At 41.6% G+C, this 13,545-nt stretch overlaps 2 protein-coding genes across 3 annotated transcripts in view; one reads left to right on the plus strand and one right to left on the minus strand.

Annotated features, from left to right (window-relative positions):
* Positions 1 to 1,937: 1,937 nt before the first annotated feature.
* On the plus strand, positions 1,938 to 8,737 carry rnf32 (ring finger protein 32). Its single transcript, XM_084939473.1, has 6 exons — positions 1,938 to 2,309; positions 2,398 to 2,540; positions 3,915 to 4,072; positions 4,194 to 4,302; positions 7,327 to 7,494; positions 8,301 to 8,737. The coding sequence occupies exons 1-6, from the start codon at positions 2,138 to 2,140 to the stop codon at positions 8,529 to 8,531; spliced, it is 981 nt and encodes a 326-aa protein (XP_084795599.1). The 5' UTR covers positions 1,938 to 2,137; the 3' UTR covers positions 8,532 to 8,737.
* Positions 8,738 to 10,709: 1,972 nt separating this feature from the next.
* Positions 10,710 to 13,545, minus strand: part of lmbr1 (limb development membrane protein 1) — a 39,385-nt gene continuing 36,549 nt past the window's right edge. For both annotated transcript variants that reach the window (XM_084939472.1, XM_084939471.1), the window contains one exon: positions 10,710 to 13,312. In XM_084939472.1, the coding sequence (XP_084795598.1) occupies positions 13,227 to 13,312 (86 nt within the window). In that variant the 3' untranslated portion in view covers positions 10,710 to 13,226. The remainder of the gene's footprint in view (positions 13,313 to 13,545) is intronic.

Genomic DNA, 13,545 nt, shown 5'->3' on the forward strand with positions numbered 1-13,545 from the left:
TGCGTGTTTGTGTGTATGGTTTCAGTGTAAGGGTAACCTGGGAGGGATCCCTGAGCTCACAGGACAGGTATGAGCAGCTTAGCTTTGTTCAGTGCCTACTCTGACGACAGCTCGGTGAGTCACCTAGACACACTCAGCTAGGCTAACCTCCTTTGGTCAGGTTCCAACTAATGACAACTCTCTGACAATAAAATAATCATTAGTGAGACTGAGATGCACAGTCTTCAAAGAGAGAGACTTGTCTTTGTGTGGTGATGGAAGGACAATGACTTAGAAGACTTTGTGAGCAGTGGTGGAGGAAGTATCAAAACCTTTTGTTTTGATTAAAAAATATCCAGCATAAAATCTTGAAAAATTGTGCTCATCCTAAACATACAGACACCTTCACATGTGCGCTAAGGCCACAATAATACAGGTTTTCCTCATTAAAAGTAATTCTTACACTTTGTTTGCACATGCTATTGCAGTGTTGTTGAAATGTCACTATTGTATGTAATCTATCATAGTTTGTGTCTTGCCCTGTTTATGGTCTTTCTATGCTTTTTTTTTTTTTTTTTTTTGCTAGACCCCCAAGCAGTCACAGCTGATGGCTACCCCTCCATAGAGGTCTCTTCCTTTTAAAAGGAAGTTTTTCCTCCCCACTCTCGCTAGGTGGTTCTTTTGCCTATTGCTGTGAATTGGTTGTATATAAATAAAATATATATAATAATACAAATAATAAATGATATAAATATATATATATATATTTTAATCAATCTATATTTGTTTTCTGATAATGGCAATAAAAATGTTCAAAAGACACCAACATCACAATCACAGATGAGAAGTCAGTAATAACTGATATACATATAGTACATGATATACACTGCAATATAAAAAAAAAATTACCCATTTACAGTTGTTGTTGCGCAGTTTTTGTACTTGGATGTAAATGTGTTCATTTCACTAGGCGGTGGGGGATTATGAGGATTGGTTTTAGAGCCAGCTGTATTTGAATCTGCAGTTTCCAGCACTTCCACAGCCCCAGAGGGACTTGAGAAGATATCAACTAAAAACCAAAAGGGTAAAAATGATCACTTACTATAGCTGTCGTACTTTATTCTTTAAGGAAATAAGGTAGGAAGGTTAAAGCGAAGGTGGAGTGAATTGTTGGATTCGATTCTGGTTTCTGGTTGCTCAGTAGATTATATAACTTGCTCATTAGTTTTCTCAGTGGCTCAAGTGAGAACATGTAAATTCAATAAGCTTAGATTAAATCACAGGAGGAAAAAGAACCACAGAAGTCTGGACTGCAAATAATACAATACTTACAGTAATACCGTAAATGTAAGCTGCTCAGATTACACTGCTATTTATGTGATAAAATATTCATCACAAATCCTAAAACACGAATAGCGTTAGAGGTACTTGCGATATTGAACATATTCCTGTATTGTGCAGTTATTAATTAACGACACAAAGTTGAATCCGTGCCGTTTTAGTTTAGAAACTATCGACAGCCAATCAGAGGCACTGATGGGGCTGAGTCTTTGGTTGCTCTGGCGATGCGGAGGGCGGGGACTGGTAACCCGGTAACCACCGAAACACTCCTGATAGGATGGCATTGCGGAAGGTTTGGGTTTTAATTTCAGCTCCTTTTCACCCAGATTTGTGATATTATTTAAACAAAACATTGTAGTTTGCTAATCTGAAAATGTAGTTTTCTTCTACTTCTTTGGTCCTTAGACTTTGACAGACTACATTAGCTGAAGACTTGAAACTGGGCACAGTGGTTCACAAAATTTCTCCTTTCTGTGGCTTTCTGTAGCTCCATACGGTATATATATATATATATATATATATATATATATATATATATATATATATATATATAATGTCTATGTAATTTCTGGATTACCTAATAATCATTTCCTCCTGCATTTTGCTGTTATGGTAGACAGTATAGCTCACAGTGTATTAATTTTTGTTTATAGCTTTGTGCTCATCCTCACTGAGATAAATAATTCTGCATTCGCTGCTTTTGCCCAGCTATGCATTTACTGAATGTAACTGCAGCAGTTCACATATTTTACAGAACTTAAAATCCAATGCAAGCAGCGAATTGGTAATCACCTCAGCTGCTTTCCAAGACCACATAATGCAAAGCCTGCTGCATCCAGATTTCTCACTTTCTGACCCTTTGCGGAGACACAGTAGAGGCAAACATCCCCAGGTGAGAGAAGGAGTGGAAGAAAGGGATCTGCAAAGGCGACATGAGCAAGAAGAGAGAGAATACGTGCTTGACCCTGCTCCACCGCCGTTAACTTTAGGTAGAACAAACAGTTGGGGATTTTAGGAAGACTAGGATATGAATTATAACTATTACTTCAAGTAATTTTTATTTAATTTTTTTTATAGCTCAAAAGTTAGGTTTGGTGGCCTCCCCTAGAGAGAGACTGACAGAGGATGAGTGGACCCGGGTCAAAGAAAGGTCCGTTCAGCAGGAGGAATCAGCTCAGCCCTGTGCAATATGCAGGGAGGAGTTTCAACTCCAGCCTCAGGTACTCCCCAACACAGTGGCTCCTCTTAATTCCCTGTGTGGGAGCTCTTTTTTCCCCCTTTTCTTCTTACTTTTTTTTTTTTTACTGTATTCTGTGTCTGGCCTCAGGGAAGCCTGTGTTTCCCTACACACACACACACAAACACACACATACACACACACACATGGAAACACAAAGCATCCCCCTCGCCCCCTCCTTCTCCCCTGCAGTTCCTGTATGTTCTAATCTGTGTAGACAACTGTACAAATTTACCCATACTGCCTTGGAACTCAACTGTGACGTGATGATGTAGCAATCAGTGTGTTACTGTGAGGGTCATTCGGTCTTTTACACCTTTCCGATCCCCTTTTAAGATGCCAATCTCCTCAAGAATGCGGGACCAGAATAGACGGCTTCACAAAGAACAGTTGCCATAGATGCGCGTGTAAATATTAGTTTGACTCAGGGGGAGGAAAAAAAAAAAGTTAATTAGAGCCTGCTAACAAGGGAAAGTGACAAAAGGGAATCTTTGTTGATCTGGCATTTTCTTGAAAGCCTTCATATTGTAACGATTGCAATTGTGCTGCAAATCTTATGTTGCATTCCAGCGTTAATGTGACACTTGAAAATGCTTACGACAGCAGTTGTTGTGAATCGTTCGTGTGGATTGAAGCATTTGCTCCTCTCTGCAGCTGATAATGTTTTGATACTTACCGTGAATTGTTTGCAACACTGCAGGAATAAAATAGCAAGAGCTCTTCTGCTTCCCAAATGTTTTATTTCACTTCTATATTGTGTGTCTGATGGCAAAGTGCAGCCTGAAGCTTTAGAGCGTAGAGAGAGAGAGAGATGTGAAATCTCTCTCTCTTTGGTCTAATGGCTTGTCGAGCTCCTGGAAATTGTACACTGCAGGGGGCCCTTTCACTGGTGATGGAGTGTGTTGGTCAGGCCAAAAACAATGGGAAATCAATACGCCTCCCCCCTTGCCCTCTAGAGACCTGTGTAAACTGGTTTGTGTGCCCAGCCCCATAGCTTCAGTGCTCTACTTTCAGGCAATAAAGGAGTCCCTCTTACAGGTAGAAGAAGGCTATAGTCCAGGTCCCAGTTGGCCCACTGGGGGTCATGCTGACTCCTTCTATCCTCTTGGTAAATAACAGTGAAAGGCAGATACAGGTGATCACATATGTGCTTGAATACACACAGATTTAGCATGGCTTAAACCTCACAGCCACACACTGTATGTGTTCATAATGCAATCAAGCTTTCCTTAAAACCAATGTGCATTCAGCATCCTTCAGGCTGGAGACAAGTTAGCACCATATATTCAGTCCATTTTAGGTCAAGATTTTTGATCTTTTTTTTTTTTTTGCATGTTTTCCTTACTGTTCTTTTCAGGTTTTGCTATCCTGCTCTCACGTTTACCACCGAGCGTGTCTGCAGGCCTTTGAGAGGTTTTCTGGGCGGAAGCGCTGCCCGCTGTGCAGAAGGGAGCCATATGAAACACGTGTCATCAACGATGCAGCTCGCCTTTTCCGACATCGGTGTGCCACCAGGTAGGGGCGATAAGCTAGTAATATATATATATATATATCTTTAGAGAAATATATAGCAACACTCGCTGGAATTTGGATGTGTTGTTACATGGGTGTCTTGTCATGTGATGTATGTGTGCAGGATACAAGCGTACTGGCGAGGTTACATGGCTCGTAAATGGTACAGAACTATCAAGAAAACCATCTGCCCAAAAGACAAAAGGCTGAGACGTCAGTTTTTCGAATCAAGGGTGAGATAAACACGGCAGGGATGACATCACAATGATCACAGCAAACGAACATAAGATCACATCGCAGGGCGTCAAGCCTCCATTTTTTATTTCTTTCTTTCCACATTTAACTCGGACATTCTTTGACTGTGTAGCTGGTCAAATAACGGCCGCGATGACTATCAGGTCTTGAGGGTTCAGACGTGGGTTTCAGGGACTCGCTGACCCCAGTGCTAGCACACACACACGCACACATCTTCACCTGCTCTCACCCTCTTGAGCTCCTTTGATCTTTTGTGAATCATACACTGTTTGTCCACGAATGTGGAGAGAGTTTTGTGTTTTAGTCAAACAGTCTGGACATTCCTGGGTCAACACAACTGCACCAGGTCTCGTGTGTATGCTTGGGTTGCTTTTTCTTTATGTCTGGTGTGTGTATGTGTGAGTTCAGTCCTGTCACTGGGTAATATGGAAGAAGGGGAAGAGGAGAGGGAGGTGAACATGTCTTTGGATGCTTGATGCAGTTTGTGATATGTTGAAAGCTAAGGCAAACTCGATAAGAGGTCATTTTTACAAACCCCTGACCACTGATCTCGTAATCTGTCAGGGAATGGGGTCGTTTGACTCTGAAGCTGTGTCGCTTTCATGACGGCTCTCAGGAAAAGGGAACATTGCCACCTAGTGAACCTCCCCCAGCTAAGGCCTTGAATGACCAAAGGCTAAACGGGTCACCATTTTTCTTTACCAAACATCTGTTTGCAGAGTAACCCCTCGTGAAAATTCATCCAGCGGCCATTGTTTGTAATAGATAAAGCTCCAACGCACGTATGTTTTTATGTCTCTATGGAGTGTTGCAATCATGCAAAGTGCTCCTTTCCTTCCAAGAGGCTGATTAAGCGCAAGTGACAAATGCGTGAGGGCCACACTTACAATGTGTCGTAAGGGTCACAGTGTCCCACCCATCCCCCTGTCCGTCTCCATCTTCTCGCCTATAAAGCGTCCCTACAGCTGTCACATAAACAAAGACACAGCCTTTACTGAGCCAATTAACTCTGTTCTAACACATTAGACCACGTCCATGTGCACATTCTCAGGATGGAGTCAGCTGTATCAGCTACTCTACATTCAAGTTGTGTGATTCAGTGGTTGTGGGTGGTCATGAGATTGTCTCATATCTTTTGTCACACCGAGGATGATCTTCAAGAGCCGCGCACCGCAGCGCTGACAGGTCTGATTGACTTGATTTTCAAGAGGGAGACTTATTTGCTTAGCTGACTGTAATGCAAACAGGCGTGTTAGCGCTGAGCCGGGACCTGTATGAGTGGGAGAAACCTATTCTTTCGATTTTTCCTTATGATAACACACGGCAATAAAGCATCTTTGTATCATGAAGCTACAGGTGTTCCCGAAGGTGTTCCTCAGAAAAAAACACTGACAACAACAGGCCAGTTTCAGAACTCTTATCAGCTTATCCAGATGTCCAGCTTTCAATTTTCGTCCTGTTTCGGAGGTCCGACCCTGAGTCAACACATTACCTCGAGACAGTTCCGACAACTACGTGGATTGCTGTGAGATAACGTAGCGTGCCCCCCTCCCCACTCTCTTGTCTGCATCGACTGTGGAGCGAGGCAAAGTTCATCAGAGGCTGAGCTGTTTGCATTGACTGTCGAAAAAAAGTCCGCCAGCCACATAAAACCCTCCATCCGAATGCTTAACAGTTGTTTAATTAGTGATAAAAGCCTAGCTGTAAAGCAATTCTGATGTCACTGTGGCAGGCTAAGGGATAAGGTTTGTATTTGTGCACGTATGAAAGCAGGTGCTGGGCCAAACGCTCCTCTGCTTTTAACGCACTTACAAATTATTCTTACTTTTGCGAGGTGCACAGACCAATAGTGTGACTGTCTTATGTGATTAAGTGAATCGCTGGAGGTTTAAGACTATTGATCAAACAAGACGAGATTTTAAACACATCACCCTGAGCTTGAGGAAGGTCTGATAAAAATTTCTGCAGAACATCAAATCGCTTGTAGCCTGCACGAAGACACGATAGTTGTTGAACTAGTTAAAATATTCAAATCAGAAGGCTTTAAATGAATGTACAGCCTCTTCATATTTTCATTCAGTATGTTTTAATTGTTGCCTAGCAACAGCTGCTGTAAATGGGAGAAGACAGATGAATTCTGTGTAGATAGACATCATAATAATAATTTAAAAAAGACTTTAAAATGGTCAATCTGACAATTGAATAGCTGACTAAATGCTTCAGAGAGAGGAGTGAAGACGCTGTATTTAAAGTCCACATCCCCCTTTGGAAAATGTTGCCCACACACCAAATAATATCCAAAATAGAAGAATTTGTGGGGCATGTGGGTAGGCTATGTTTTACTTGGTTTAAATGCTGCTTCTTCACAGTAGTATTCTTGTGAAGTGATACTGAATTTTTAAGTAGTTAAATTTAAAGTAGTTAAATCACACTGGACTCAGTCTGTGTTGTCTATGTATCGAAAAGGAAAGCTCAATTCCACCTGAATAGACAGAAAACCGACCATGACGTGATATATTCCATCTAGCTGAGAAAGATAAAGTCATGCTGGTTAAGCTGATCCAGAAATATGGCTTTGGAACAAATATCAAGAAATCAGAAGTTGCTTTAGAAAAGAGGAGTTCGTATTCAGTCGTTTAGATTGAACAATTACTGTGCAATTGGTTTGACTGAGTGTCTGCCCAGACGGTGTGTAGCAGTTTGCGTGTGCGTCTGGTGTATGAAGCAGAAAAAAGTGTAAGTGATATGTGTGTTTCCATGTTTCCCAGCACCCTCTTCCTTTTTTTTACTGGTTTCCATTAATTCTCCATGCTAGTGGGAGATGTGACTGTATCGATCTGGCTGTTTAACAACTGCACCCTGTCAGCGTGCCTCAGCCATTACAATACACGCACACATACGCACACAAACACAATTAGCCTTCGCCGAAAACACGACTCTATTGTGCGGCTGAATGAAAACGTTCGCATCCTTTGTGCCGCTAAAATGGTTTTTCTAATTAGTTGCAGGAGTTGAATGACAGCTTTGTCCGATACTGTCACACCGACACGGAGGCTTTTCTGAGTGATATCGACCGCTCGCTGTCATCAAGCAGACGAGTGTTCCAGCAGCTGGAGAGAAAGAGCGTCTCCGAACCTCAGGAGAACGACTGGGACCGAATAAAGAGCCAGGTCAGGGGGCGAGATACACTAGAAGCCGCTTGTATCATTAAACAAGGCTCCATAAAAATATCTAATCCGAGTCTGATTCTTCTTCCAGCCTTGCCTTTCCCTTGACAAGTCAATGCTTGCAAGGGGACCACAGCATCACAGCTGCAATACAGAAAGTACATATCTCTCAGAGGTGATCATTCATTTTTACCAAATGAATGTGAGTGAGTAGGCTAATAATCCTCTGTGTTTATCAAAAAACACGAGCAAGTCTGATGATGCACGGCAGGCTTTTCATCACCTGGCCTACTGTGGAGGAACTGAAAAGACATTAAGATTTGCTGTTCCTTAAGGCCCCATTGTTGGCTTTCATTGCAGTCAGTGCCATTTTTCCATAGAGGGAGTGGGGTGTGTGCAAAGAAGATGTCTGTTTTTTTTCTTTATCTGGTGTGAAAAGGTTGAGCACAAGGCAGGAGTGGCTCAGCCTTGACATGAAGCATCAAACGCTGAATGCGCTTTCAACACATGCCTTGCACCTTTTTCACGGGTACAAACTCTATAAACTGGCGTGCAGCTCGTTATGAAACATTAAACAGCGGGCGCATGCTGGCCCTTAAATACAGGAAGCTTGCCTTTGGTTAATCATTGGTGAATCCATGCATGTGATGCTTTGTTTTGTATAAGGATCGCTGATAAACGCGTTATTGCTTTGCGTCCGATCAAACCTGTCAGGTTCTGCCAACAGAACCTCAATGTCCTCTTATTGTGCAGGTACATATTAAGGCAAGTTCAAGAGAATTCATGTGATTTACTTCAAACTCTTACAGGTTATCCAGAGAGGTGTGTGGGACTGCCCCATTTGCCTGACTGCACTGAGCAACCTCAGCCTCCCGACAGTATCGGCGAGATCCAACCATCAACAGCGGAGACCAACCGTGCTCCTGTCCTGTTCCCACCTTTTCCACCAGCTCTGTCTTGAGGCCTTTGAGGCCTTCTCTGCAGATAGTAGACCTTTGTGTCCACTGTGCAGATCTGCGTACCACAAAAAACTTATCTAATAGGGTGGAGAAGGCAATCTGGATGAATCCATGTGGGCCGCTTAATATAAAATCAGAATTAGCTGTATAAAATACTAAAATAAAATAAGCATTTTTGCTGAAGCTGTGCAGAATTATGCTTTCGTACAATGAATATTCTCTGGGTTACAGCCTCTACATAGAGGTGGGTCACAAACTGAATAAAAAAAACATTTTCAGTTTTGTTAGAAACCTCAACCAAATCAGTTTTTCTCTGGGAAACTTCTTGAATTTGTTCCAGTTTTTTTTTTTGCACAACAACTCTCACCAATTTAATGTCTGTGACACAGGGTAGCAGAGTGGTAGCCTGGATGATTTATCTGTTTTCTGATCACTCGGGAAAACTTCAACAGAATGTCAATATCCCTTTCCACCACATCACAAAGCTATTCGATTGAGATCTGGTAACTCTGGAGGACTACAGTGAATTTTTTTATCATGTTCAAGAAACCAGTTTGAGATGTTTTGAGCTTTGTGACATGGTGCGTTATCCTGCTGGAAGCTCCCATCAGTAGATGGCCACACTGTGGTCACAAATGGATGGACATGGTCAGCAACAATACTCAGGTAGGCTGTGGTGTAACAGTCAGTAACAAGGGGCTCAAAGTGTAGCAAGAAAATATCTCCTGAACCACTACACAACTAGCAGCCTGTACTGTTGATGCAAGACAGCAGGGATCCTGACTCTATTATCTCCTGATTACGGCCTAAGTTTGGTGAACCCTTGTGAATTGTAGCCTCAGTTCTTAGCTGACAGGAGTGGCATCCAGTATGGTCTTCTGCTGCTGTAAATATCTGCTTCGAAGTTCAAAATGTTGTGCATACAGAGATGCTCTTCTGCATACCTTATTTGTAATGAGTGCTTATTTCTTATCAGCTCGAAGTAGTCTGGCCATTCTCATCTGACCTCTGACCTCAAAGCATTTTCACCCAAAGACCTGCTGCTTACAGGTTGATTTCTTTTTAAGACGTTTCTCTGTAAACCCTAGAGATGGTTGTATGGGGAAAGTCAAAGCAGATCAGCGTTTTCTAAAATACTCAGGCCAGCCCATTAACAACCAACAACCAGTCAGTCACTTAAATCACCTTCTTTCCACATTCTCATCCTAAGTTTGAACTAAGACCACCTTAACTAAGTCTACAAGCCTTAAAGCAATACATTTCTGCAGTTTGATTGGCTGATATTTGTATTACTAAGCACCTGTACCAAATGAAGTGACCAGCAAGTGTACATATTACACTGACTTTGACTTAAGATTGTGACACTTTGAGTGGGTGTAAAATTGCTTTGGCTGCAGTTTTAACAGAGCATAGACACGATTTTGAGCCCCGGAAATCTCATGAGGTTTTCACCTATAATTAAGATGTTATGAGAGATAAAAAAAAAAAAAAAAAATGACGGAATACATAAGGCAAATTGCAAAGTGTCCATATTAGACCCACCCTATTATAGTATGCAAGAAAAATCTCGCAAAGCTTCATTAAAATGCTACTGTTTATGTACAATAAATAAATAAAACCAGCTGATCCTGAGGGTTTCAGGTTGGGATAACCTAATCATCTATCACAGTTAAACATTAAATATGAAGCTGGAACCGGCAGGCCGTGATCTCGGCATAATCATGCAGGGTGAAGAAGTGAAGCAGACCAAAACGTACATAAAACTCTGCATCGCTCACGTTTACTTTGTGCATTAAAAAGGAAACACGAGAGACGTTATTTACCAAACAGCAGCTAGCCCTTGTGTAGTTGTGCCACCGTGAGAGTTAACAGGCAACCAGCAGCTGTTGTTTGACAAGACATAATTATAGCGCGTAGCTCCCCATTAAACCACAAGCTATCTTTTCATTGCTTATTTATGGATTAAACAAGTGAGATATTATGTTGGTGAGCTTTATAGGTGCCATTTTTCTTTATATCTGAGGACGGAGCTAGGATGGCTTCCCAGTCTTATCCTGAGCAAAGCTAATAACATCCTGCCATCATACCCACAACACAAATATTACAATGGTGTCATTCTTCTGATCCAACACATCCAGATTTTCACCTTTTATTATGGGAAGGAAAGAAACTGATTACTGGACAAGTAATAGGTAAACATTTAAGTCACAATTAGCCAACGACCGCTGATGACCTGATTGCCACAGTGACAAATGAAAATAAGTTGAAGCATTTTCTTTTATTTGCAAACACACAAACATCGAAAAGAACAAAACATTACATTTAGCAAACTGAAGAATTGTTTAAAAAAAAAATACATTCACAAAAAACATGTGCCAAAATTACAAGCAGGGATCGAGTGTCAGATGGAAAGAAATGAAAGCCTGCTCACTGACATTTCAGAGCAACTTTCAAGTTTTTTGACCCACCCCCTAACAAAAACCCCATTAAACAGATGTATTGTAAATGCAGTATGCAGAGTTTGATTGTGATGCTTTATTAGGGGTGTGACACTTTCCTGCAGTGTGTAGCTGAGTGGATGGACGCACGAGTTTAACCTTTTCACCCAGATGAAGAATTATTATTAATTTTAATCTCTAATCCATCAGTGTCACCCTTTATTGACCTACCACATTAATTTGTGCCACAATGGTATTTTTCCACAGTATGCAGACATCAGCGTGCTTTTACTGGAAACAAATAAAATGACAAGAAACATACCAGGACATCTACCTCAAGTTTCTGCCACTACACAACTTGCTCTCTTGATATGGCCTTGATCACAAATCAGACACATGGCTGTACTTTGGATTTGGGATGAAAAGCCGACATAGTCACCATTTACAAAACATTCTCAGGTCTGATTGGAGAAGTTAGTGTCAGTGAGTTTTTTCCTTAATTCCAGTCTTTGTAACAACATCAAATTGCAGTCAGTTTTTGGTGCAAAAAAATTCTCCTTCTCATTTCGATTGCATATACAAATTCAGCTTTTTTTCTCCTTCTTTTCATCACTCTATCACTTAAACAACCATGAAAATACAAAGCACACACACACACACACACACATCATCATCATCATCATGAGATCACTCTAATCTAATCTAGTCTCAATGGAGCTGATGTGACATAAACATTCATGGCAAAAAGAAATGGCTTCAGACTAGAAACTCTGGCATACAGGAGATCACAGTGGAACTGTCTACACGCTCACAATGCCCACGCACACACGCACGTGTGCACAGACAAAAACTCCACAGAACCTTAACATTAAGCCTGCTTTTTCGTATAAGGCATTTAAGGTGGTTCTGGAGACAAAGAACATCACAGTTCAGAAGATTATGCAGCAATACAACAACATGTAAAAGGGGCCTGAGTCACCCAGTCTTTCTCACAGCAACAAAGCTGGATGTTTTCTTACTCATGCATTCTGTGTGAAGACCTACAGATTTGCATTAGATGAAGCTGTTTATAAAAAAAATATATATATAGGTATATGTACAAGAAAATACAGAATGCTTAGTGATTCAGACCCTGGGTGCGAGCCCAATGTTTACATCCAAAAGAGGTATGAAACAATGAAATATGTACATGTGTATACAACATTTACAAAGAAACGTGACCATTTCTGTGCCCTGTATAAAAAAAAGTTTCTTTCCTTCTTTATTTATTTATTTTTGAGGATTTTGGGGTGTGGAATAAGCAATATTGCGGTGACATTTTCCTCTGATGTGCATAAAGGAATACAACCTCGTCCTTACTTTCAAACCTGCTCATTGGAAGTGAAGTGAAATAAAACTCCCACATAGTTTCCCATTTGTGGAGTCGCTCAAGTCAAATCTGGAGCACCCAAAAAAAAGTTCTAATCCTACTTCATACAAACTAATGACATCATCAATAAAGTTAAAGCGCACTTAGAGTAAAGCCAGATAAAATGACTGATGACAGTCCCGAGTGCTAAAAATTTGAGGCCCTTTTATTAAGAATGACAGTGCCTAATTCACAATATGTGAGCCGTATTGATGCTGTGCAGTTTTACATACCAGCCGTGATGAGTGGGAATAAATGACTCGTCCTCACGCTTCACAAAGCTCTTGGTTATTTTTCACATTTTTTGACAAACTGACACCTCATTACGCCTGTATCAGTTAACATTAGGACAACAACAGCAAAAACCCTCTTCGATTAAAGACCCTTAACTGTGAGTGCACCCTGCCTCACTGTCACAGACACACTAACAATAAAAAAAAACAAACAAAACTGTCTAATTGAATTGTGTAGGTGAAATTTATGTTAGTGAACACAGAGGTAAATGTAAGACTCTGGTTGCTTCTGTGTAGTGCGGTGGTGTAACGGTTGTAAGAGAATGGGCAGAGGGAGGGAGAGAATGCCCCTGAAGCAAAAGATGGGTGGTTTGAAGTCACAGTCGTGGTTGAGGTCAACTTCAAGGTCACTGCAGTGATGCCAGTCTATTTCAATCCTCAGTCTCAGCCCTGGCCCTGTCCCAGCTTCCATCCGAGACGCAGAGGATGGAATGTCACGAAGCTAAATTGCTCTCAGCCTCCATTTGCAGCATCCGTCAGACACTGCCTGGGTTTATTAAGTTCCTTCCAATCCTTTTCACCTTTCAGCAGTCAGGCAGTACTGTCGAAATCTCCCTTTGGCTGCATTTACGTGTGTAGGTGTCTGTGCGTGTGTGTGCGCGCATGTGTGTATGTGTGTGTTGATCTATCGTCCCTTTCACAGAGTTTTCTGATGCCCATTGGCCGAGAGCTTCCCAGATTCAGGGTCTGTGGGGCTGTTTGACAGTTGCAATTTATCCAGACCTGGGCAGTGGGAGATAAGGCAGAAAAATCTCATTAAAAAGCCTCAGACTTTCACTTAGACAGAAGTATTGATGTCCTTTTTCCTCCCTCGGTGCTTCTGTCTGGCATTTTCTAGCCCTATCCCACCCTGTGTATCAAACATGCAGGGCCCGTCACCACAAGCCTTGGGGACTAGTCTCATCTTCTGTCACATGTCAGTTCAGCGACACGCTGGACGTGTCGCTCTATCAGAG

Source organism: Perissodus microlepis, chromosome 9 (genome assembly GCF_051167445.1).
Source record: "Perissodus microlepis isolate ML-2025 ecotype Zambia chromosome 9, ASM5116744v1, whole genome shotgun sequence".
NCBI lineage: Eukaryota > Metazoa > Chordata > Actinopteri > Cichliformes > Cichlidae > Perissodus > Perissodus microlepis.